The sequence below is a fragment of the Ursus maritimus genome, unplaced genomic scaffold (genome assembly GCF_017311325.1).
Source record: "Ursus maritimus isolate PB19 unplaced genomic scaffold, ASM1731132v1 scaffold_1, whole genome shotgun sequence".
Lineage (NCBI taxonomy): Eukaryota > Metazoa > Chordata > Mammalia > Carnivora > Ursidae > Ursus > Ursus maritimus.
In genome coordinates, this window is record NW_024423343.1 from 29,435,680 (window position 1) to 29,459,306 (window position 23,627).

At 46.7% G+C, this 23,627-nt stretch overlaps 1 protein-coding gene across 3 annotated transcripts in view; it reads right to left on the reverse strand.

Moving 5' to 3' along the window:
• Positions 1–23,627, reverse strand: part of NRP2 (neuropilin 2) — a 118,421-nt gene that overhangs the window by 5,156 nt on the left and 89,638 nt on the right. For 2 of the 3 annotated variants that reach the window (XM_008687401.2, XM_008687402.2), the window contains exon 16: positions 302–352. In XM_008687401.2, the coding sequence (XP_008685623.1) occupies positions 302–352 (51 nt within the window). Of the gene's footprint in view, positions 1–301; positions 353–12,562; positions 16,101–23,627 lie in introns of those variants that run through there. The other variant, XM_008687404.2, reaches the window with a different exon arrangement.

Sequence of the window (23,627 nt, forward strand, 5' to 3'; positions counted from 1 at the left end):
CTGGCTTTTACTTCTAAAGGGTTTATCCAGATTTGAAGTCCATCAATGTCGAAAGTTGCCTTAAGCAGGGGACCTGTTTCAGATTAGACAGAGGGAACTCAATAAACTTTCTAAATTTCTAAATTTGACCTTGACAAAGCAATTGATGGTTTCTTCATTCCTCTCTGGATTCTTTTCACTTATATTTCTGACTGTTAGTTCTAAATTCTGGCCTTCCAATACCGCGGGCATTACTTTTGTTGACGTCTTTATAATCAAACTTGAACTTCATGATTATCTGCTAAATCATAGCAATACTCACCATCAATTTCATCTTCATAGCCTTCTCTCCCGTGTATTTCCGGAATGTCCACTATAATGAAAAAGAAAACAAACAAATCAAGTTATAACGAGTTCTATCGCCATGGCTAACAGGCAGAGATGCAACCTTTGTGAGAATGACCCCCCGGTACAGTAGGCAGCTAAAGAATCACATCTGCTTCTAGATCATTTAGTATGTACATCACTGGATTCTTTCGCCTTCAAATGATTTGTCTTTATTTCCAACAGCAACCAGAAGAACAGAAACAAAAAAGGTCTTTAGCGCCAAGTAAATCCTTACTTGTGTCGTAATGACCGTAGCTCATTGTCAATATAGGACTGCATTTATCCAAGGCAACTTGGATGGCATGCCCATCATCAGTTGCCATTATCGTGACGTTTATTTAGTATAACCGACCGTCCTCATATGCGTGCATCTAAGTAGACATACACTACAAGGGTCTTTCTCCTCTGGATTTCAAATAAACGTATGGTAATTTAACAAAGTCACATTTCCTCATCTTATGTTTAAATGTAGCAGTAGACCTGAAAGAATGTCATAATACGTGACCACCTCCACATATCTGTGCTACTCTCTCTCGTCTTTCCTCCTCAGTCTACTCTTCCTACTGGCTTCCTTTATGGCTTAGAATACGTCAAACATGGGCATCCAATCTGACTAGCCCAGGCTTGAATAAAGCTAAGTTAATTTACTGTGAATTTTCTCCAGTATTATCGCTATCTTTTCTTTTTTTATGATAATTTTGGGGGGAGGTGGGAAAGACAGTCTCTCTATTCACTATGTTGTCCATCTTACAGAAATCAGAGCCAATGAAAATTACCTGTCTAAAATGGTAAAACATCAAAAAAGAGAATCGAATACGTGGTGATTTATCATTTCTTTCTTTCTCACAAGTTAATTATGCCTGCCCTGGCTGTCAGCTCAAGACGGTGCCAGCGAGTGTATGGGCCCTTTAGGAGTTTTATTGAAACCCAAGTCAGGTGAACTACCTTGAGGTCAGCACTATAAACTGATACCCAGAAATCCAGGCTTAAGCCAAACCCAACTCCCAGACAGCTAAAACTACCAAACAAGAGGAAAAAAAAGAAAAGACCTTCAGACCAGCCTGAACTTCTTCCTCATCAGCACATCTCAGAGAAGGTCTACTTGACCATGACCTGAACTGAGGATCGATCTATCACCACCACACTCGAAATTCAGTCTTTTCCTGGAGGCTGTGTTTTTAATCATGTTAGACAGAAGTCTTCCTCATTCCTGGCCAAAGTGCTAACGCACATTCTGATCCCCCTTGGTCGCCAGTAAGGGGTGCAACAAGACAACTTGCCAAGACCCCACTTGAAAGAATCAATGCCATGTGGCACCGATTCACCATAAATCTAGCCTGTTTCTGGCATGTTTATAGCACAGCAACTGGCACCAGCAGGTCACGCCAGCTTCCCCACCTCAATGCCCAGCCCCTGCATTATTCTCCAGACCCCTACGACGCAGGCTGCTTCCTTGGAATGAAGATGTGAGTATGAATCAACAAGAGGCAGGTGGTATCTGTCACAGGGATCAAACTGAGCTTGTAAAGTCAACCTGGAGATTTTTTTTAACCTTATGAGACAAACAAACAAACATGGACGAAAACAATCACATTTCCAACAATTAATCGTTTTGACAGGATGCTCACGTGTCTTAACACCTTCACGGTTAAAAGATGCAGAATACTGGATAAGAATATGGGAATCAGCATAGCACAAAAACTGTGGGGCCCTTGCCAGTGACTTTTGGGCCAAATCCTGTTCTTGCTTTTAGGGATTTGGTCTCTGCCAAGGATGTGACAGATTCTTGGAGGCTAGAATGCCATTTTGCTCCATCTCATACCCTCAGGGAAGAACTCTTAGGACACTATTGATCACGGCTGGAAAGGGGTGTATGTGGCATTGATCTTGCAGGAAAAAGGGTAAAAGGATGGTAATGAGTATGAGAACATTTTGCCCCAGGAGATCACAGCCTCTTGTCTCTGGTGATAGAGGACTGGACGAGATGACCTCGCAAGAACCAGTCCATTTCTACGGTTCTCTGAAATTGATTGCCCAGATGTGGCTGAGATTTCTGCACCTGGAGAATCAAACGCTACTCAAGGTGAAGAAGAACACTGTAGAGGCTTGACTTGGCTTTTTGTATAATCGCTGCTCCCAGGAGTCTAGGTGAGTGGGAAGGGGTCGACAAAAGGATAAGTTAATCAACATTTTCAAAAGCGCATCTGTTCACCAAGCCTTAAAGAAAGAATGGCACACTGGGGAAAATCCAAATAAAGGGAACATTTGTACAAAAAGCAATTTACTTTGATAGCAATTTTCTCTAGTCCCCTTGCTAATATTCTTGATATCTGTGTTTGATTAAGAGCTTTCTTTCTTAAAAGCCCCTTTGCCCTTCACGGGCCACTTTCCTTTTCTGTTAAGCCCAATAGGTAAACTTCAGCCTGTTTCCTCAGGATGTTGGCAGGAGGGAGTGTGGCTCTCCCACCAGGTCTCCATAGAAAAGGCAAGAGTGGAGAGGAGGGAGAAATGGTGGGCTCAAGGCACAGAGGGGAGGCAGCACCTCCCTGATAGCAAAAGACAGCAAAAGCATGTAGGGACCAGGGACTCGAATTGAATTTTTCCTTTTTGCAAAGGACAAACTTGGAGAGGACCTGCCAGGACTCTGGTTCAGTGGGTGGGTGCGTCTATGAGTGGGAGATGGACGAGGGAGAGTGGAATGGGCCACACCTATAGGAAAACATAGATCAGGAACGGATCTTACCACCCACACGACTTCCACTTTCAACCTTTGTGCTCCCATGACCCTATTTCCTCCGGGACCCCGTGCAGACTCAATCTCAGGCCAGTTTGACTCCAAAGCCTGAATTCTGACTGTCAGTACTGTGTTAGGGCCAGAGGAGACCTCCCACCCCCACCCAGGTCTGCCTGCAAGTTCTCTGGGTGTAGGCAGGACATTGCAATTACTATCATATCACGACTACCCTATTCTAACAGGGTAGTAAAGCATCCTAGTTGACTGGATATACATTCTCTGGCTGTTTGCCTGCATTGCCAGCTCACCACTTTCATGGGAACTCAGGAAGACTTCTCATGAATGCGAAAATATGATTTGAAATTTGAGGCTCGTGTTTTCCATGATAGGCGTTATTCAGAGGAGGAAGGCTGATTTACCTTGTTCTTCCAAGGGTAGTCCTCACTAACCAACCTATCAACCACTGATCACTTATAAAAGGGATTTACAAGGTGCCCAGGAACTGCACTGAGGACTTGGAAAAATGAAGATGTGTGGGACCAGGTGTCTACAGTCAAGGCCCTTCAGCATGGCTGCGGAGTAAAGACCCATCCATGCCAATACAGCAGAAAAGAAAGCGGGGCATTGTAGAGGGGACTCCAAGTGCTGCCGGCCTCCGGGGTGGGGAGGAGGCTGCTTTGGAACTGAGGCTGCCGTGGGGTAGGGCTGGGGAGTTCTAGCTCCTCTACCTGATGGATGGGCACGGTTTCAAACATGGCACCTGAGCCTTTTCACGCACACTGATCCCCTGGTTTTGGCTTGAGTTCACTTCTATCTGATCCATTAAGGAATTCAAAGAGATTGCCACGTCTGGCGACACATCTCCCACCTGGATTTCCCTTCGCGAGAGTCAGGTCTCTGCTCCTCCCCTCCATCAGCTGCTGTGAAGCAGCAGAGTGAAAGGAAGAAGTGAACTCATGCAGGACTGGAAAGGAGTTTCATAGAGTTTAAGTAATCAAGTGAGCAGAGTAGCCACCACCGAGAAAACCAACAACTCAATTCAACAAAATCTGGTTGCTTTCATGTTGTGATAGAAGCCTTGGCTGCAAAGTCCCGTGTCCCCAGGAGTCCCTTCCCTTAGCACCACCAAGAGGTGGGCGAGGTACACAGTGAAGAGCGATCCAAGGTCTTACCCACCTCCTCTAGTCCTGATGGTTCAGGGCGAGAGGCCTGGAGGGGCTAGTTATGAAAACATTCACTCACTGTTCCAGCAACTCCTAACACTCTACAAGAGTCAGAGATTTTCAAGTGTCCTTGTCAGTAAATTGCAACACGATGGCACGAAACATGAACAGCCATACTCGGTCACAAACCAAACCTGCTCTAAGGAGATGTGTTTTTCCCTGAGGGGTCTGGAACTCTGCCTGGTCAGACCACACATGCTATGCAGGCCAAACACCCCCAACCCTCCAACCTGCAGCCAGAAATTTTCCACTGAGCATGCTTTAGGTCACAAGCAGGAATGCTCTCTCTCAGTCTTTCCTTTGCATTCTCTCTTTCCCCGCCTTGTCTGTGCACGTGCACACAACACATGCTTTATTTATCTTCCTCCCTTCATCATTTTCTTCCATTTTTTCCCTCCATCATTTTCTTCCATTTTTTCCCCTCCATCATTTTCTTCCATTTTTTCCCCCTTTTCTTTGGGGTTAGACTGTTTTTCTACAGTTACTCATAGAAAACTTTCCACCTTCACTTTCACCACTTCTGTTGTGCTGTGGTCTCCTGCGAGTGCACTGGCATTGACGTTGTTCTGTTTACTTTCTGCATCGTAAAAGGAGCTTCGCAAGATTGCTAGGGGAGTGAGAAGCCTGCCCCAAACCACTGGCTATTTTTAGATAAACAATTTAGGACAGCCCATTTCTGGGTCACTTGAATGCAGATCATTTTAGGATACTAACAGACACTGGTTTTCTATGAAGAGTCCCTTCCATGCCAACTCCGAGCCGTGGATTCAGAGGCTGGTTGAAGCCAATGACAAGTCTGCCAGCCGGACTGTCAGCTTTGCTCTGTATCTGAGGGGAAACAGCATGCGCTATGGAGGAGCACTGCACTGGGAACAGGCTGCCTACTTCTCGTCTCAGTTCGGCAATCCACCCCAGGTGGGAGAGCCTGGGTGAGACCCCGAGTCCCAGTTTGTTCCTCTGTCAAGTAACCACTGGTGTTCTTCCCTGCTCTAGAATTCTATGTCTTATGGGAAGAAAATGAGAAAGGTCAGAGGGACTTTCAGATGAGGGCTCTCTCAAGAGGCTGCTTGTTGAAGTAGACAAAGTGACTCCCACAGGAAAGGGCCCCGCACTACTCATTACCCCAGCCTTCACCCCAGGTCTGTCTTCTCCTGGGTCGTTGCTCCCCGCAGGCAGCCATCTTAAGGTGTGTATAGAAAGAGAAGACCACGAAAAGGACAGGTAAAGGGGAAGCCACGAGGGCCCCTGTTTATGATACTTGCTCACTTGCCTTAGAAACCAGCCCTGCTAACTGGCAATCAAGGAAGTAAGAGGGTAAACTGTGCCTCAAGTGTTAAGCCTCCACCTCAACTGATGCCAGGCTGATAAAACCAGCCTTAACATGGCCACTTAACCCACCAAACTGCAACCGGCCTTTCAAGCAAGGACTGAAGAGTCTCTTGACACACAGGAGATCATCGAAATCATTCATTTTCACAGGTACAGGCGCCTTCGCCTCTACTTTAAAGAGGAGGAAATTGAGGAAGGAGGGTGGAGAAATGCAGTAAGTCATTGAACAAATCAGCAGTGACGTGAGTAAGCCACATTTTCGACACCTTGTTTGGGGCTGTGATTTATGTGGGATAAGCTCTTGGCTACTTAGAACCCTTGCTGAATTTGATTCCAAGTTCTTGAAACCCCTGAGCCAGCTAAATCACTGGACTGTTCAGATGGGAGTAGTCTTCAGAAAATTCTCTCAGCCATTTTGTTTTGATCCCAGCAGGAGATATGACACGGAGACCGAAATAAATGAGGAATAATGAAGGACTAGGAGATACTTCTTGGCCTTTCAAAGTGTTTAATTCAGTTTAATATTTAGTATTGGCTGAAGCTTCCCCCGCCCCACCACACTTAGTTTCCCTAATTCAGGTTGTTCATCCCCAGTTGCGACAAGGAGCCAAGAGTTCAGATGTTGATGAACACTTTCCCAAAGCTCCTCCATTAGGGAGTCAGGGTACTCGAGAGCCATTTATCCCTTGCTGGGTTTGGCTTCAGTTTAGAAACACCACCAGAAGATCCTTTATCATGGGTTTTTATCTCTTGGGCCGATAGCCAAATATATGCAAAGTCATGGAAAAAATATTTTTTTTTGAGTTTTCAAATGGTTTCAAGCTGGAAAACACGGGGGCCTTGGTTGGAGATATCTGGAGTCTGAACTTGAATTTAGCCATTATTTTTTTTAAATTATTTTTAGTTGAATAACTAGAAGAAAACACTAAAAAGGACTGGAAATACCAACTGCAAACGAGAAGGCTGTGAAATGACCTAATACTATTTTCAAGTGTGGGGGTGGATGAGCAGCTGAGGCCAGAATGGCTCCGCTGAGCCCCAACAATGGTGTGAAAATAAGAAAAATGCAGCCAAAGAAATATTTAGCTGTGAAGATGGGATTCACAATTGTGCTGGCTGGAAAAACCCAGCTAGAGTGATGGAGGAAAATTCTGGAATCTCTCCTCCACCCTAGGTCTTGGAAAAATCAGAGATATTCTTCATGACTCTAAGTAGATATGTCAACAAGAAAGAGGCTCTTCTTTTGTTGGCTACCTTCTTAGAGTAGGAAGGTGAGGAAACCATAAAATTTCAGGGTAGAGGCGTCCCTCCCCACTTTTATTTTTTCCTGAGATAAAAGTCTTATATTTTCACATTTCAGAGAGCCCCCCCCCCATTGGGTTTTGACATTTCTCCTCTCCTCCAATTCTGACCCTCAGGAAGGGTGCATACTGGGAACAGCACTCAGGTGCATAGCTGCCTACGACCTGGGTGAGTGAAAGGACGGAGTCGAAGAAACAAAACTGCATTCCCTCCCCATGTGACAAAAGGTATCTTCTTAAAGCTTCCTCTCCTATTCCGTAAGTCCCTGAAAAAAACACCTTATGTATCTCACCAAGGGAGTTTGCTATACTTAAAAGCTGGGCTCTTCTTCAGAACAAAAGAATGAACGACTGTGTGAGAAGATGTTAGGGGTTCCAAAAAGGTACCTCTCTCTACCCATTCAAGGGGTGATTTCCCCCAGAAACCTGCTGGTGACCAAGGACTGTAATTGTCACATAAGAGAATAATTTGGTTTCCAGTAAAAATGCAACTAGTTGGAGGAAAGTAACCAATTGAGCTTTTGTTTGAGGGAATCTGCCCCACACTTTGCTGGGAAAGGGTTTGGTGATGGGGTGAGAATGACAGAGGAGAGGAGAAGGGGCCCCCAGGAGAGGGGGATGATGCAGAGAGGGGAGGCTGGAGGTTGAAGACGAACAGTATCTGGCACAAAAGCAGAGGCACGGAGACAGGTCCTGCTCGGGGAAAGAGGAGGGGATGGCAGCCCTATTGGGAGTTGCGGAGCCAGACAGCGACGACAGTGTTGTGGGCCTGAACTTCCCAGGAACACTGTTATTGAGCTTACACCCTTGGTCTACAGTTGGCCGAGGCTGATGAGGTTCCCGGGAGGGGGGGTCAGCCCCTGCCCTAATGCTCATCTCCCTGCCTCAGTGCCAGCTGTCGGAACTGCCACGAGGAGCAACAGGGAAGTCCACACGGGCCCCCGAGGTCCTCATACCCCTTCTCCCAGCCCCTTGGTGGCAGTTAGGAAACACAAAGGGACAAAATGGCTCTTTAACAGTCCACTAACATGCAGCCTCAATAACCAGCGGGCTGGCTGAGAATAGGACTTTGGTCAAGGCCACCTCTGGCTCAAAGCTTTCTCTGCGCTCGCATCATTACTGGCGCTGGCTGCTCTCTAGCAAGTCACAGAACTCCAGTCCAGGCGTCGTGTTAATGAGTCCCGCTGCCTGACAAAGCGCGAGTGCTGAAAGCCAAGACACGGTCTACTATCATTCCCGTTCTGGATCGGAGCCCTTGCTTAGGGGTATGTTAGTTAATGGTCTTTGAAGAGTTCAATTTTGCACAATTAGAAGACAAAACAAGGCATGCACGCATGTGTGTGTGTGCGCGCGCGAGCGCGTACGTGTGTTTGCAGTGACACATCTCTAGCTCATCCATACCTCCTGCTCATGCTGCTCTCTTTCCTGAGCCACCCCGAGTTATCTACCTGAATCCCATGCCCAAGAGGCAAAAGTCCTGGAGTTTTTGGCAGGTCAGAGAAAAAGCCCATAAACCCCATATATGGCAGAAGACACTGTCCATTATGCTCAGAGTCAAAGTCCTATTATTAAAACCCTTTGTCTTAGCACATAGCAGAAATCAGGGTAGCACTCTCAGAAGAAATGGGGTTCTGAACAAACAGGCCCCTTGGCTTCTCTTCCACTTGCCACTCCTTGCTGGAGCCATTTGGGGCTAGTAGCTTGGCCCGTATATATAAACCTCCACCAGAAAACCACCTCACCTCCTGGTGACTTTCCTTGGGTCACATCAGCCCCCAACCTCCTCAGAAGAAAGCTGGACGCCACCTTTTGGCCCAGAAAGCCTACCCTGCTCAGGGCCAGTGTGGGGGCTTCGGTCATAAGGCCCCAAGGACTGGAGACTTTCTGTCGGCACGTGGGCCTGCTTGTGGCTGCTGGAAAATTTTAGTCTGCAGCACAATACTGTGCACTGACCTTAAAGGATGTTTTTTACATGAATTTTTTAGTAGAAAACATAAATAAATAAAAGCAAGGCACAGCACAGTCACTCTTTGAAGAAACCAAGTGGAACTCATTAATCATGGAGAACAGGGCTCTGCCTACAGAAGCCAGGGACGAAATTAACTCCTGTGCCACAGAGGCCACAGCTCCAGAGAGCTGCCACGTACAGCCAGGCCCACATTCTCCACAAATGGACAGTTTTTGTCCCCACAATTAAAATTCCCTGCAGTTAAAACTATCTGAAGTCTTCTCTTGTAAGCACTCTACCCACTTTAGGGAAGAGAGAAAGTCACAGCGATTACATGGCCTGTGCAGATGTGGCCAGGGACAGAATCCAGGATGTCTGCTAGATAGCCACTATCTCGCACATGGGGGGACAGGTGCACTGTAAAGGGGAAGCCTCGGCCATTTGCAGCATCCCTTAAAGTGAAACTAGGCACACCATTTGACCCAGAAATTCTATTGGAGAGAAACGTGCACAAAGAGGCAACCTCAAAGATGTTCATCATGGTATTGTTTATAATAGAAAAAAAAAGTGAACTAGACACAACCTCAATGCCCACCAGTAGGGGAGCAGTTAATAAACTATGGTACATCGACACCATATGGGATGCTATGCAAGAGCTAAAAAGGATGGGGTAAGTCTGGTGGTGTGGACTGAAGTATTGTCAAGATTTCGTTAAATGAAAGGAAGAAGGTTGGCCAACGAAGGAGGAAGTGCTGTGATACCATTTATGCAGAACAAATCCAAACCCCAACCAAACCAAACCACGTAACTGGACACAAACATACACGTTTGTCCCAGTATAAAACAAGGCCTGGAAAGAGATACCTTAAACCATTTCTCTGGTTAGCAATGAAATGGATTTCTGCTTCTTCTGTGTTATTTGCACGTTTCTAGGATGAAGTTGTGTATAACTTGTAAGTTAGAGAGGGAGAGAGAGAGAGAGAGAGAAACCCAGCTAGTCATGATCCTAAAATTTCCCCAGCAACTTCTTTCAGGATCAATAACCACTCTGGTCATAAGTCTCCGAAACAAGACGTTTCCCTCCTCAACACCCAGTCTGCTACCAGAATGTCAATGGCTGATTTTTCAAACAGCCTTTCCTATTTCTTGGTCCAATGCCCATGGGCCTTTAGTTTTTTTGAGCTGTTTGGAGGTCAGTGACAGCAAAGCCTAAGAACACTTTGCCCAGAAGAGAGTAGAATGATTCTGGGTCTTCTGCCCACCGGGCCAGGGGCAAGAAAGGTTTCTGCTGGTTGCCTAGAAGCGCCTAGGTTCTCTATTGTGCCATACTCTGCTAAACGGGTTTTGTTTTTTGGCGATTCTCCAAATTTCCTATCTCTTCAGTGCTTCGGGCTGGGGCCAAACGGAACTCCCCCAGTTAGGGCAAGCGTGCTCTGGCTGAGGCATGTGGCCTGATGCCTTTTAAGGGTGCAGGGTTCTGATCAGATCTCACCTCTAGACATACTCCAGCGTACCTGATCGATGTCAGGCTTCATTAAATCCTACACTATTCCTAGGTTTTAACTTATTTATGTCAGGCGATTCTTTTCCCTGCTGATGGTAAGACCATCAGCTGGTGTCCCCCTCTCCCCCTTCTCCCCTCCTTTTGCTTTTGTTGGATTTATTTTGTGTTTTCTTTGGGCCATCATTGAAGTGGATGAAAGGCAAATTACAGCTGTGAGAGCCCCAGCGATGTGCACAATTAAAGAGAGAAAATAAGCCGCACGTACAGATCTGCGGTTTGGCTCAGATGCGTAGCCCACGATGCAGACAAAACCAACTTAAAAATGAAGCTCTTTTCTTCAAAGATTACAGAAAGGCCACAGTGTTTGTGCAAAACAACTGCAAAGTCAGTGAACAGGGGTCTTGGGTGATCTGGGCTAGGGAGGTGGTGTCTTGCTTCAGCAGCGAGAACACACATTTAAACCATCATAAAGGGCCAGGTAGGAGCCAGAAAAGACATACTGGGCCTTGACTCTGGTATTTATAATCCATGGAAACACAATTTCTGTAACATTTATGCTTGGGCTCAGTCTGAAATACCACACTGATAACAGTCCTGTGTTTGACGCCTAAGATTAGAGTCCTAAAGGTCTTTTGCCCTTTTGGGGAAGAGAGAATACGTCTAGAATAAGCCTTGGGACTAGAACCAAAGCAGGAAGAACAACAAGATGCTCAAAGGTGGTTCCAAAAATGGTAATACTAATGAAGCGTAAGTGATGGCTAGTTTAATTTGATCTGGCAAATTTAGTCCCGGAGCTCAGGAAAATGTTGACTGAGCCTGGGTCTTTGCTTGAAATAAGTACTTTCGACATGCTCTCCGTTTACCCTTTACTAACAGGAACAAATGGCTTTAAGGAAAGTCAAGGGTTATTTAGATCCTTGGTCTACATTGGGTGGTTATGGTTTGTCATTAGAGTAACAAACAGTGCCCTAATCATGGGCATTCTACTCTGTTCTCCTGCAGAGGACAGATAGCGACATTTATACTGAGGCATCTGTACTCACAGAGCTTCCTGTAAGATCTGAAAACGAAAAGCCTGCTTCCTTTCAGCACCACTGGGACAGGTTACATATGTAAAAAATACTCCTTCCTGGATCTAGGTTTTGAGGGGAAAAAGCAGGACTCTGCTGGAAATAGGGTCTTCTGGACATGTCCCTTTCCTTAGGACCTTTAAGGATCATTCTTGGACCTCTGAGGAAGGCTCCTGGGTTGATGGAAGGCTCCTGAGTTGATGGAATGCTCTTAATACGCCCCATGAATCGGGTGGTGGAAAATCCTTCTACAACTTCTTCTTGACCAACATTCAGAAGCATTCAACAGCCCGGAGGTGGTTATTGCCTATATTTTTCCCCCAACCCCCACTGATAGAAATATTTTATGTTAACGAATCACTACCCAGAAAGGAGAACTGAAGAAAAATAAATGTCAACGCGATCTGGCTTCTTGAGTAAGTTTCCTCAAGCCCCTCTCAAAGCTTTTGTAGAAAGTTCCTTTTACAAACTGTTCCAGCCTGATGGTTCCAGGTCCATAGTCATCATATAATTATTTTCATTACTTGCTCCAAAATGAAGTCTGGAATATTTTGGAGCCTTGAACATGCTGTAAGTTCCCATATTGTCTGGGAAAGTGCTCAGAAACTGGAGATCAATGTCCCCACGGAAGAAATAACTTGGTAGGAGAGGGGTATGATGTCGCCGCTTCTTCTCCAAAGGAAGCTATCTGTCTCCGTAGGGCCGAGGACATGATTCAGCTCCACTGGTCCCATTCCCCCTGGGGCCCCTTGAAAGGAGAGTCCAATCCCCAGGGATTTGCCATCAAGAGAAATTTTGTGGAATCACACTGAGCCATTTAGCACTTAGCAACTTTTGCAAAATCCCACACCAATCATAAAAGTTGGCTCAGCTGCACAAATTGGATAAAACTCCTAACAAGCAGCAATAAAAATAAAAGAAGAAAACGCTGGCATTCAGCCTCAAGGAGAAAACCCACCTACCTCCCACAGCAATGCCCTGTAGCTCAGAAGACGACATGCAAACTTTGGAAACATCAATTTGTTCAAAGCCTACGTTTCAACTTTGTTCTCGGAGGCAAGAGGGAAAAAAAAGCCCAGATGTTTGTATAAAAAATATCATCATTTTATTACATTCCACACAATACATTTTCAAATAGTTTCCAATGTCCACAAGTTATTTTGACACACAGGCAACTGAGCAATGCAAGAGATGTCACAGTTATAGGAAGAGGGACTAAGAATAGGAAGTAACTTTAAGTTTTTTTGTTTCGCTGTTGTTCTTTGGTAATTTTCGATTATTTAGGTGTTTGCTTGCCTGCTAGTTTCATTTTAAAGACAGGGTCTTTTTAATGATGGGGTATCAATGTTGGAAATACTACCAGATTTCCTATCCCATTCTGGCTTTAATCCCCAAAATGTGGGATAAGGGAAAAGACAACTTCACTTTATTTTCAGTGTCCTGTTTTGTCAATGGCAATGCTATGATTTTTTCTTTCTTTTTTCTGCCTTTACCAACAATTAGGGGGATAGCAATTGTTAGCATATCAAGGGAGGGATATTTTTTTTTTTTTTTTAACCCCAGAGATAAGGGTTTCCCTCCTGGAGCTGTTGACATGGAGCCTCTACTAAGGCAGAAACGTTACCAGCCCGAGCTAGACCTCGATTCATTCATTCATTCATTCATTCACTCATTCATTCATTTATATTTTAATAGTTGCTATCACCTCTGTCTTCTGAGAAGCAACTCTAAACACATGCGTGCATGCATTCACCTGTCCAGTCTATTTTTCTTAGAAGAGAGTAATCCTTCCCCCCTCTATGAAATACAGAATTTTGATTTCTAAAGCTGCGAAGCATGATTTTATAGAAGAGCTGCCCCTTGAGCATAGTACCTGGATAATACTATGAAATTTGCTGGGCCAGAGAGAGAGAGAAAGAAAGAGACAGAGAGAGAGAGATGTGACATCCCCAGCTGAACTGCTGGATTCACAAAGATTTGAGCAGTCTCATATTTTCAATTATGGCATGTACATAAAGATGATGCCACATGGGGCATCAGATAAAGACACAGCAAATGCACAAAGTTGTTGTCATCTTCTTTTAAAGAAGGGAAATCCTCAAGGGTATATAGTAACTCAGACAGTTGCTACACTGGCTGGATTTTCCAGGTGTAATTTCCTGACACCATGCCTCCATGGGGTGCCTATAGGGATGTCAATCATTTCAAGGGAATGCCTGGCCCCAAACGCACAACTGGATGTGGACACCTGAGATAAAAAGCCCTTAGTGACTGGCATGGAATTCATCACACGGTATGTGGGGCCCTTGCCCCTCCCCCCTCTCCTGGCTTCTTTTTCCATCTTCAGCTGGGGTAGGACACTTGAAATCTCAAGGTAGCTCATGCTCTAGCCTTTCATCTTTTCTTTCTTGGCAGGGCTGCTGTGGTTGAGACAGAGTAGCTCTTTGAAATAGAATAAGAGTGGGAGAGCACCTTTCTTTCAGAAGGATGAAACAAACCAGATGCGAAAGTGACTGTGTGCTGGAGGGATCTGCGAGCATATACTGAAAGAATGCTAAAAGTCTCTCTCTCCCAAGCAGCCAAAAAAAAAAAAAAAAAAATTAATATTTTGCTCTCAGAAGGTACCTGGAGGCTTTCAACCCAGGCAACCACCTTTGGAGAGAATCCTATACTTCCCCAGTGGGTTCCTAGCAGGAAGGTGAGAAATCAACACCCCCAAGGCTGAGCCCCAGTTCGCTAAGCGTCTCGTTAAAACATGCATTTTCTATCAATGTAATTGACTCCATTATTGAATCTATCCTTTGTACAATATCATTAGGCAATTTATCTCCAACATCCCTCTCCCTGCGTTGCTTAGAGAAGACACATGGGCAGCAACAGATTTATTTTCATTATATCCTCTCCCGATGCAGCAACATCTGGAAATGCCAGGCCAGCCTATGAGGGTGTATTTGCCAGATGCTACGAATGCTTTAAGGGGTAGCATACTGACACATGAAAAAAAAAGATTACTTTTTTATAGTCTCATAATATTTAAATAAGTCAGGTGGACAGGCTTATGTTTTAGCGGCTATAGATTCAGGCACACGTTAACACCACGAAAAGAAAGCAAATGATCCCTTTCTCCCCATACTTTACAAATGCCATTACAATGACCAATATAATACCAAAGAATACGATTTTTAACCTTCTTCCTCAATTCCATCCCAAGTCGGGTACAATAACACCCCCCCCCGCCCCCGGGTGAGGAGACATTTAAAAGACCACACTTCAGTCCTTCCTTCTCCTCCCTTCTCTCCTCCACCTCCTGCTTCCAACTTAAAACAGGCTACTGCTTTTCCTACGCCAGTCTCAGATTTGTTATACTTTATGACTTATTCCAAGATTGGACTTAACTGATAAAAGCTAAACATTCATTATGAGCTTCTCTTTTATAAGGCAACATGAGACAGATTTGCTTCAGGGCTGGAAGTAGAGATGGTTCTGCACACACCCGATGGCTGCTATCTTGCTACTTCAAAGACTCCAGGAGACATGACAAGGGGTCATGTCTGAGTGCGTTGGGGGAATTTCCTCTTGGGTCAGATGGGTTGGGAAAGGGACAGGGATGGGAGGGGCCACATTTTATTTCATGTGGCCTCTAGTTTTTAAGGTACCTGGAGATGACCATGGTAGCCAACAGAAACCCAGCCAGAGCTAGATAAGGCAACAAAAAGCTTCAATCTCTTCTCCAAGTCAACAAAACTAGTACAGTATATTATTTTCTTGTAACATGTACCCCCGGAGAAGTAACACAAGAATTAAAGGGGGTCCTCTCTGAACACACCCACACACTACTCCCCACAAAGAACCAGTCTCTCTCTCACACCCACACCTCCCCCCAACACACACAGCTATTCACACGCGAATGTATACTCTGTACAAACACACGGAGCCAGGTTTCCTCCCGGGTCTCCTGGCAGACTGCCCACCGAGAGGAGGTAGGGGATAAGGCAAGGGGAAGAAACAGGGAACCAGTCTCTGAAAGAAAGCCAGCTGAGCCTTGAGTTGTGAAGAGCTGAGGGGTGTATCTCTTCTCATATTCCAAGATGCAGCATTAGAGTTGGGGGTGGTTGGTTTGGAATCAACAAAAGGAAAAAAAAAAAAAAAAAAAAAGAACCCGAGGACAATGGTCAGGATGAGTAAAAGCACACAGGGTTTGGGCCCCGAGAGCGAGAGAGACAGAGAGAGAGAGAGATGTCTGAGAGTTCACACAGAGACTAGGCGAGGAGAAAAAAGTGCAAAATCGAGGCAACATGTTTGCAGTCTTTCGCGTTTGTTTGGGTGCTGTCCTTTGCTTCGGCCTCAGCAGTGCGAGCCGCGGTCTTGCTCTAGTTTAATGGTTAGGGTGGGCTCCACCGCCAGAGGGGCCCCGTTGGTGTAGTGGGAGGTTTTGTAGGTGATGGAGTGATCGGTCTTCTTGGCCGCATAGTGGAACCGGTGGTAGTGGAGCACCAGGGCCAGGGCGACGGAGACCAGCACCAGCACGGCGCCCCCGGCGGCCATTACGTAATACCAGTAGGCTGGGATGGGCTGCACGGGCACCGTGTCCACTGTGGGCTCGGTCCCTGGTAGGAGGGTGCCCCCTGGTGGAGAGACACAGAAGAGTGTTGCTAGGCTGAGAGCATGCAGACTACTCAAAAAATTAATTAAAAAAAAAAAAAGAAACACATACATGCTTTGGAGGGGATAGGGAAGGGGACAGGGGAATAGGATGGTACTGAGTATTTCGCTCGTGCCAAGCACTTTTAAATGACTGACATTCTATCCTACTCACAACCTTATGAGACAGGTACCGTCGGACCCATTTCACAGATGAAGTCTAAACAGAGGCTCAGAGAGGTTAAATGAACAGTGGTTATACAGCAAGTAAGTAGGTAAGTATGGGAGTCAACCAAGAGCTGCATGATTACAAGGCTCCTTTCTTCTGTTAAACCACAGTTACTCTGTCATAGATAGAAGTGTTATAATTCACACACACACACACACACACACACGAATGCACACAAGTAAATGATGCTGAAATGAGTTCCGGGATTCCATGAGGCTGATTCTCTGAATGGGTGGAAATATTTGGTCTGGTTGGCCAGCATTCTTAGACAATGTATTAATTAGGCTGGCTAGACTTAAAGGTGAATTCCACTTTGGCTTGCCAAAGCTTCCGTGCCCCTCGAAATCAGCCTGGTCTTGTCTAAACAGGTCAGTTACCACTGTCAAGCCATGACTAACGCATCTTCATTTTTTTTTTTAATTGGATAGAGGATCTTAAAACCTGATTGGAAAGACGTTGCAACAAAAAAATGTGGGCACAAATGATAGTGGGTATGAGAGAGAGAGAGAGAATATGACTGAGTGAGAGCCAAGGGAGGGAGATCATTCTTAATCACGGAAAAGACAGAGGAGGGAAGAGAAGCTAACAGAGGATTTCGAAGGCAACCACATTCACTGGCCGGCCTCTGGTTGCCATGGAGATGATGTAGCAGATTTAAGCCCAGGGTAACTCTGGGGAAAGACTGGCTAGAGTCCCACTTGATGCAAAACAGTGCTACAACTTGATTCTCCCAAAGATTTACATCAGATGAGAATCTGGCCCAGAACGGGACTAGGAGCTTTGGAGCTTGCCAAAACCAGACATGATCTTTACTTCTGAAAAATGATGCATGCTTAACCTATGAAAGCTTACATCCCTAGCTGCTTATATCCACTGGTGGTGGCCAGAAAGGTGCATCCCCTCTATCCCTGGGCTCCCCTGAGGGAGAGCCATGGCTGGGAGGGGCCGCTGCCTTCTTCAGCCATCCTTGGTCCTAGGCTGTGGGAGGATCTCGCTGTTCAAGATGCAGCCAGGGCTCATTTATATTTTCGTGCCTCCCCCACGAGACCTGGAGCCCCTCAAGCAGAAGAACTCGCTGTCCGTTGATTTCCACCCCAGGGTAGGCACAAAGAAGGCGCTCCACAAATGCTCGTGACTAAAAGACTTTCTGAGGTGCAGACTCCTATTTGGGGGTCAGTATTGGCCAAGTCCTCAGCCTGCACACCGGAACACCTCTCTTTGATTTGGGGAATGGCTGAGGGGTGGGTCAGACCTGATGTTTTCTCAGAAGTGGGAGAAATATGAGAACCTTTTTCTTGGAATATCTTTTGAAGCCTGTCCACCCTCCCAGCCTTTAATCACTGGCTCCCCCAGTGTGAGGGATCCCCTTCCGCTAAGGGGCAGGGTCAGGTGCGGCGGGTTGTGCATTTTGGGCCCTCAGGGATGCCACCGTATGGGAAGAGCTTTGACAGGGGTGTGTCACACCGCAGACATGCCGGCGGCCACATCTAAGCCCCACTCTCCCCTTTCTTCCTTGTCTTCTTCATTACCACCTACTCTATTTTTCTTTATTCCCCAATCATTTCTATCTTTTAATAATTTCATTACTGTAGCTGAGAAAGCTCTTCATCTCCCTCCCTTCCTCCCCCATTTCCTCCCCCTCCCTTTTCCACACTCTCTCTCTCTGTCAATCTTTGTGACCATATTGAAAATTATGCATAGAAACAGAAAGAGAAAGCAAGGCGCTGAAAACGGCTCCTGGAAATGGCCAGCTTGTGAGCCACAGTGAACTGGTGTCAACTCATTATTCAGGTCACCAAGAGTAGCTGCTGCCTGGCAACCATCCTGCTGTTGGATTTTCGTGTGGGCTCAGAAGAATGCACGAGAAGCAACAAAGTGTGTGGGGACGGGCGGAAGTTCCCCAGTGCCAGCCCCCTCTCCCCAAAGGGCATCCTTGGGTTTGCCTCTGATTTCGATTTGGCGCCACAGTGAGAGCCCTCCTCTGACAGGAAAGGAAGGTGACTCGCCCACAAGGGTTAATTCCCCCCCTGAAGCACCTGGCCAGACCACAAAGGTAGGAGCACACTTTTCTGCCAAGCAGGACACAGTCACAACTGTCCACCCTCCCTCCAAATCACACAGTGTCAGGTTCAAAGGCTCGCTCTCCTTCAGTCAAAAGGCTGGTTTTCAACATTAAATACACCCCCTGCCCCCAAGGCTCAGAGTGCCGGGGCTGGGCCTTAACGCTACTCCTAACGTGTTCCTTGTGATAGGGACAACGCTGGGGCGCGGTGGGGAGGATCTGGGGGCCGTGGGAGGAAGGGGAAGTCGCCGTCCATGGATTACATGTTCAGACTCAGAGCTAGACCCCTGGCCTGAGTTCTGCTCTGCTTTGGGAGATGAACCCCACTTTAGGTAGAAGACCTGCTTCCCCTTTCCTACCAATGCTCCCCTCCCCCCAAGTTACCAAAACGAAGAAAATTTTCATGACAAAAGCCATTTTGTGGACAGTGTATTAGCTCCTTAAACGTTTTCCTTGGGTATTTGTTCTGAGAAATGAGAAAACATGCCACATGAGTTTGTGTTTTTAATGTTAAGGGAGTTAGAAAAGAGAAGATCCATTTCATAATTCTCCCCTCATCCCCCGCAGGCAATTTTGGGTGACCCACAGCTGGGGCCAGAGTTTCTCAGAACATTCTCCAGCTAAAGAGACTCAACTCCCACAGGCAGGCAGATCGCTGGTTTGGAATCTGGCTTTGCAGCTGCCTTCGAGGGCTATATACTAAGGCTCGAGCTTTGCCAGATAGAGGAAAGAAAGGTGATAGATCAGTAGGGGTTAAATGTCCTGCCAAAGCAGCAATCCAATGAATGTCAGACGGACAGACGGACGGATGGATGGATAGACGGAGGGACAGATGGATGGGGGAATGTATCTGAAACAACATCCAGATCCCCCAGAAAACATTAATGACCTGCTGGTACTTCACATAACAGTTATCCTTGGAAAGTGCTAGGGATTTGGCTGACTTATACTGTGTAAAAAAGGTGCCCCCTTCAGACAAATGTCACCTGCCCTAGGTCCCCAGGTTGGTAAATGGCTCTATTTTGGCCCCACTTGTCCCCTTAGTCACATAAGGTGACTGGGCCATTGCTTTGCAACAAAGGAGGCTGGGCTGGTGCCCCAACATGGGAGAAAGACTTTAGCCTTGTCCAGAGCTGGCCATGTGCTGACCCACATGTTCCTTTTGATTGCACTCTTACCACTTATTCACAACCCCCCCTTTTCCCCCCTAATTGGAACATGCTTTCGACTCTTGAACTATTTTTCATTAATTACCATCCTCTAATTCTCCACAAAGTTTTCTCATTGTGTGAGATAACGAGAAACAGATATTTAAATAGTCAGTAACTCCAAATGTATTTGCAAGGTTGGGCAGGCTTCCCTCTGTAAAAGTTCTAAGCCCCCTGGAGAAAAGGGGGCAATGCAAAGGCAAGAATTTGAATTGTGACAAACAATACGTTCTAAGAAGTCGCACGTAGGAGGAGACCAAGGGGGGAAGAGGACACAGTAGGCAGTGCTCCTTCCATTCCTGTTGCGCAGCTAGGGAACTGAATTGCTAACCACTGGGGATGTGACCAGGGCGGCAGCTAGAAGGAGCGGTCACTTCCTGAGTGCTAGGTGCGCGGCTGCGGGCCTCACGTGAATCACCTTGTTTGTTCCTCGTGGCCCTCAGATGTGAGACCTGAGGATCTGAGAGGACAAGTGATTTTCCCCTGGTTTTATCTGGAGGCAAATTGGGGAAGAGGGCAGAGGAGCATGCAGTAAAACCCTGGAGAGGGTGCAGAGCCCTCGGAGGAAGTCCACAGTGCCGGTAAGTAGCAGGGTCAGGACCAGAAGCCCGTGCAGCGAGTCCCTGGCCTGTGCGGGAACCCAGGGGTCAGATAACCTCTCTGGCACACTGCCTGTTTTTGTCCATCCTGGAACAAAGCCACCCTTATTACGTAGTGCTTATGGCCACTCTGGTGCTACAATGGCAGAGCTAAGGACTTGTGACGCAGGGTCTCCTAACGCCCAACACACTGTCTGTCCTTCTGCAGAAGAATTATGCAGACCGCCGTCCTAACCGAGCTGGGATGGGACAGAAGTAGTCCTCTCTCTCTGCCCCGACCTCCGCGCAAACCAGTCTGAGGACTAAGTTCCCACTGCATCACGGTAAAGAGAAAGCATCTCCCACAGCTAAGTTTATAAAATGTCCTCTGGACCCGGAGGAGTCACCCAGGTCTCCGAAAGAAATGTTTTGAGGGACACCAACGGTAGGGCATCTCTCAGAGGAAGAAAAAAAGGCTCAGCGCAAGTAAGAGCTGTGTAGGCCCGGCCTCTCTGCAGAGTCCCTTCCGTGCAGGTTGAAAATGAGGTGCCGGGGAAGGAGTACTTCAGATAAAAGGCTTGTTTAATTTGTGAGATTAAACAAACAACCAAAAAGAGGGTCGCCTCTCTACAAGAGTTTACCGAAGATAGTAGGAGAATGTGGTCACGCCTACTGATCTGTTTGGAAGGAGAATGTTAAAGTACGAATCTCCCAGAGACACGACTCCTCGATTTGCCTTATGAGCAGCGTATGGGGGGTCCTCGGAAGGCTTCCACGAGGCTAGCAGACACTGCACTCAGCTCCCACATCGCTCCACAATGCCTCTAAATTCAGATCTGTGGCTGCCTGGAGTTTCGGACACGTCTCTTCGGTGGCACTCTCTTCTCGGAGAGAGGCAAAGTCAGTGGAAAAAAACTGTTCTTCTCCCCTTAGAGAAACTGACGTTGGCAGCTGTTTAGATGAATGGGAAGCTTCCCGGGCGGGGCACGTCAGGCCCCTCTGTGACAGGAGAGGCAGCCTGCGCGAGCAAACCCCACAAAGAATGCCTCAGTGTCCCCTTAGGCAAGCAATGGCAGCCAAGCAGTGACGCAGTTCACACACATCTGATCTCCATGCTTCCTTGCTCAGCAACACCTAGCCTTCATCTGGCAGCTGGAGACGTCAGGGGAGGGGGATGAGGAGAAGGACTCACACACCACAGCTGCCTATCTGGAAGCCTGGCAGCCGTTAGGAATACTTCTCTGCCTTTCATCTCGCACCCCATCTCGGAAGTGCTTCTAGGAGAGAAGAGCGGGGAAGCCAAAGAGAGTTGGAATCCAAGGCCAAGCCCAGGTCCTGTGCCCTGAGATGGGGGACACTACGCTGGTGGGTGACACCTCTAGGGAGTGAGGATGGGGATAAAAGAGGAGAGATGGCGAGGGGAACTGGCAGAGATGGACCAGTCAGCGCCGAAGAAACAGAATTTAAAACCCGAGGCAAACCCCAGCCAGCTCTGTCGCTACCCCAGATCGAGTCTCTCATAGGACAGGCCCCCTCTATGCCCAGGAGACTGGCTGAGATGTTCACCTGCTCCTGGTTTCCACTGGGTGAAAATGGAGCAGGACTGTGGAGAGGGAAACCCAGAGATGGGCCCTACAGCTCTCAGCACTGCTCTGAGACATAAAACCCAGGCTCACAGCCGTTACTAAGAGATACTGATGTTCCTTTCAGCATCCACCAGTGGTAGACACAGTGGTTCTGAATCCTTTACTGTAACACCCCACCCCCACCCCCCCGTCAGTGCACCGGTGCCTGGCATTTCCATGGGTCTCTAATGGGGAGGGTACCAGCCCCAGTCTCTCTGCTCCTGCATTGTTCAAAGTCCCCAGCCTCTAATGTGAGCAAAACCTCTTGCTTCTACTGCGAGCTGCTAAAAATAACCACCTGGTCAACAACTACAGAGCTCTGATCATGGGCTTCCCATATTTTTACTGGCTTCTTTATTATTCTTTTTTCTTTTATTGAAAAAAGAAAAGTATTGGTTAAGAGGAAATAATCCATCATCTTAATTATACCACTTTTTGGTTCTTTCTTTTTTCTCTTTTCCTTTATACAGTTTTTCATTTGTTAAAGCTCAAATTCTAGAAAAAGATACATGACGGCACTATGTTTATAGCCGCTGCTAAAAAAAAAAAAAAAAAAAAAAAAAAAAAGGAAGAAAAAAAAAACGCACGCCCAGGCTACATTGTTTAGAATGTGACTCATAACAACAACACAAGTCTTCTTACAAATCACATGACAACGCAGTTTATTCATTCTCTCTCCTCCTCGTTCCTTCCCTACACGTTCTCTTTTTCTCTATGGCTTGTTTCTCTTCATTACCGACTCACACCCTGGTTTACAATCAAAGTACACACACTAAGCAGAAAACACAAGGTGACTGGAAAATGTTTCATGGCAAGCAATGAGTAAGAGGCAGAGAATGGAAGGCACTTTAAAATATAAAAGATCAAGAATACCTCATAAGACCCGCCCGGAGACCACTTTTATTGCATTTCCTTAAAGATTTACCTAGTACACATCGTTCTCTCCTGAAGAATGAGATTGCTTCTGTCTCATGGTTAATTTATAATGGAAAAGAAAAACAACCCGGATTCAAAAAAAGCCGTACTAACAATGTAACCGCCTATTGTGATTAGCGTTACACCATCAACTTTCCACATCCGGCCTGCCCAAACCTGATTTCTCTCTGTTTCCCTTTTTGAGTGAAAAGGCTGATTTAACCCCAGGACACCGACACTCCCAACGGGGCTGCCTGCCGCTGACCAGGAGAGGAACGCTATGCCAGTCCCTCACTAGGTTAGACAGAGCAAATGGTCGTCCTCTTTCCTCTCCCCAGTGGAAGGCTTTGCTTGAGTCAAAACACAGTTGCATGCTGAGGTCAAAGGGGCCTCGGCCCAAAAGAAGACCGGCCCTGAGTTCACCTGGCTACCGCCTTCAAGTTCCGTGTACAACTTGCCAATGTGATAGAAATTGTCCATTTTCAATTCCAATCCTGCCCTTGACTCTACGTTCTTTGGCCAAGTCTCTGCCCCCCAAGACTTGGTTTCCTTCTTCCAAAATGCTCAGAGACAACAGCCAGCCAGGGGCCAATCCATGCCACCCTTGTGCTGCTTTTGCTTAACCCCCGAATCAGCCCATCGGGAGCGCTGGAGATGCTTACCTTCAAGTCACTAAGCCCTGTGTTTATTTTGGCTAAGTGAGCTCTGTGGCTCTGATGATATTTTATTTATATATTTTTTACAAGAGAACATGACTGGACTGCGAAGCCTCACGGTAAACACAGCCTCAAGGAGAGCACATGCGCCCTGCTTTGTGGATTCTCTTACAGAAGCAAAGCACTTAGCCCTTGTACTTGTCAGTCATGGACTCAGACACGCGGGCTCACACACCGC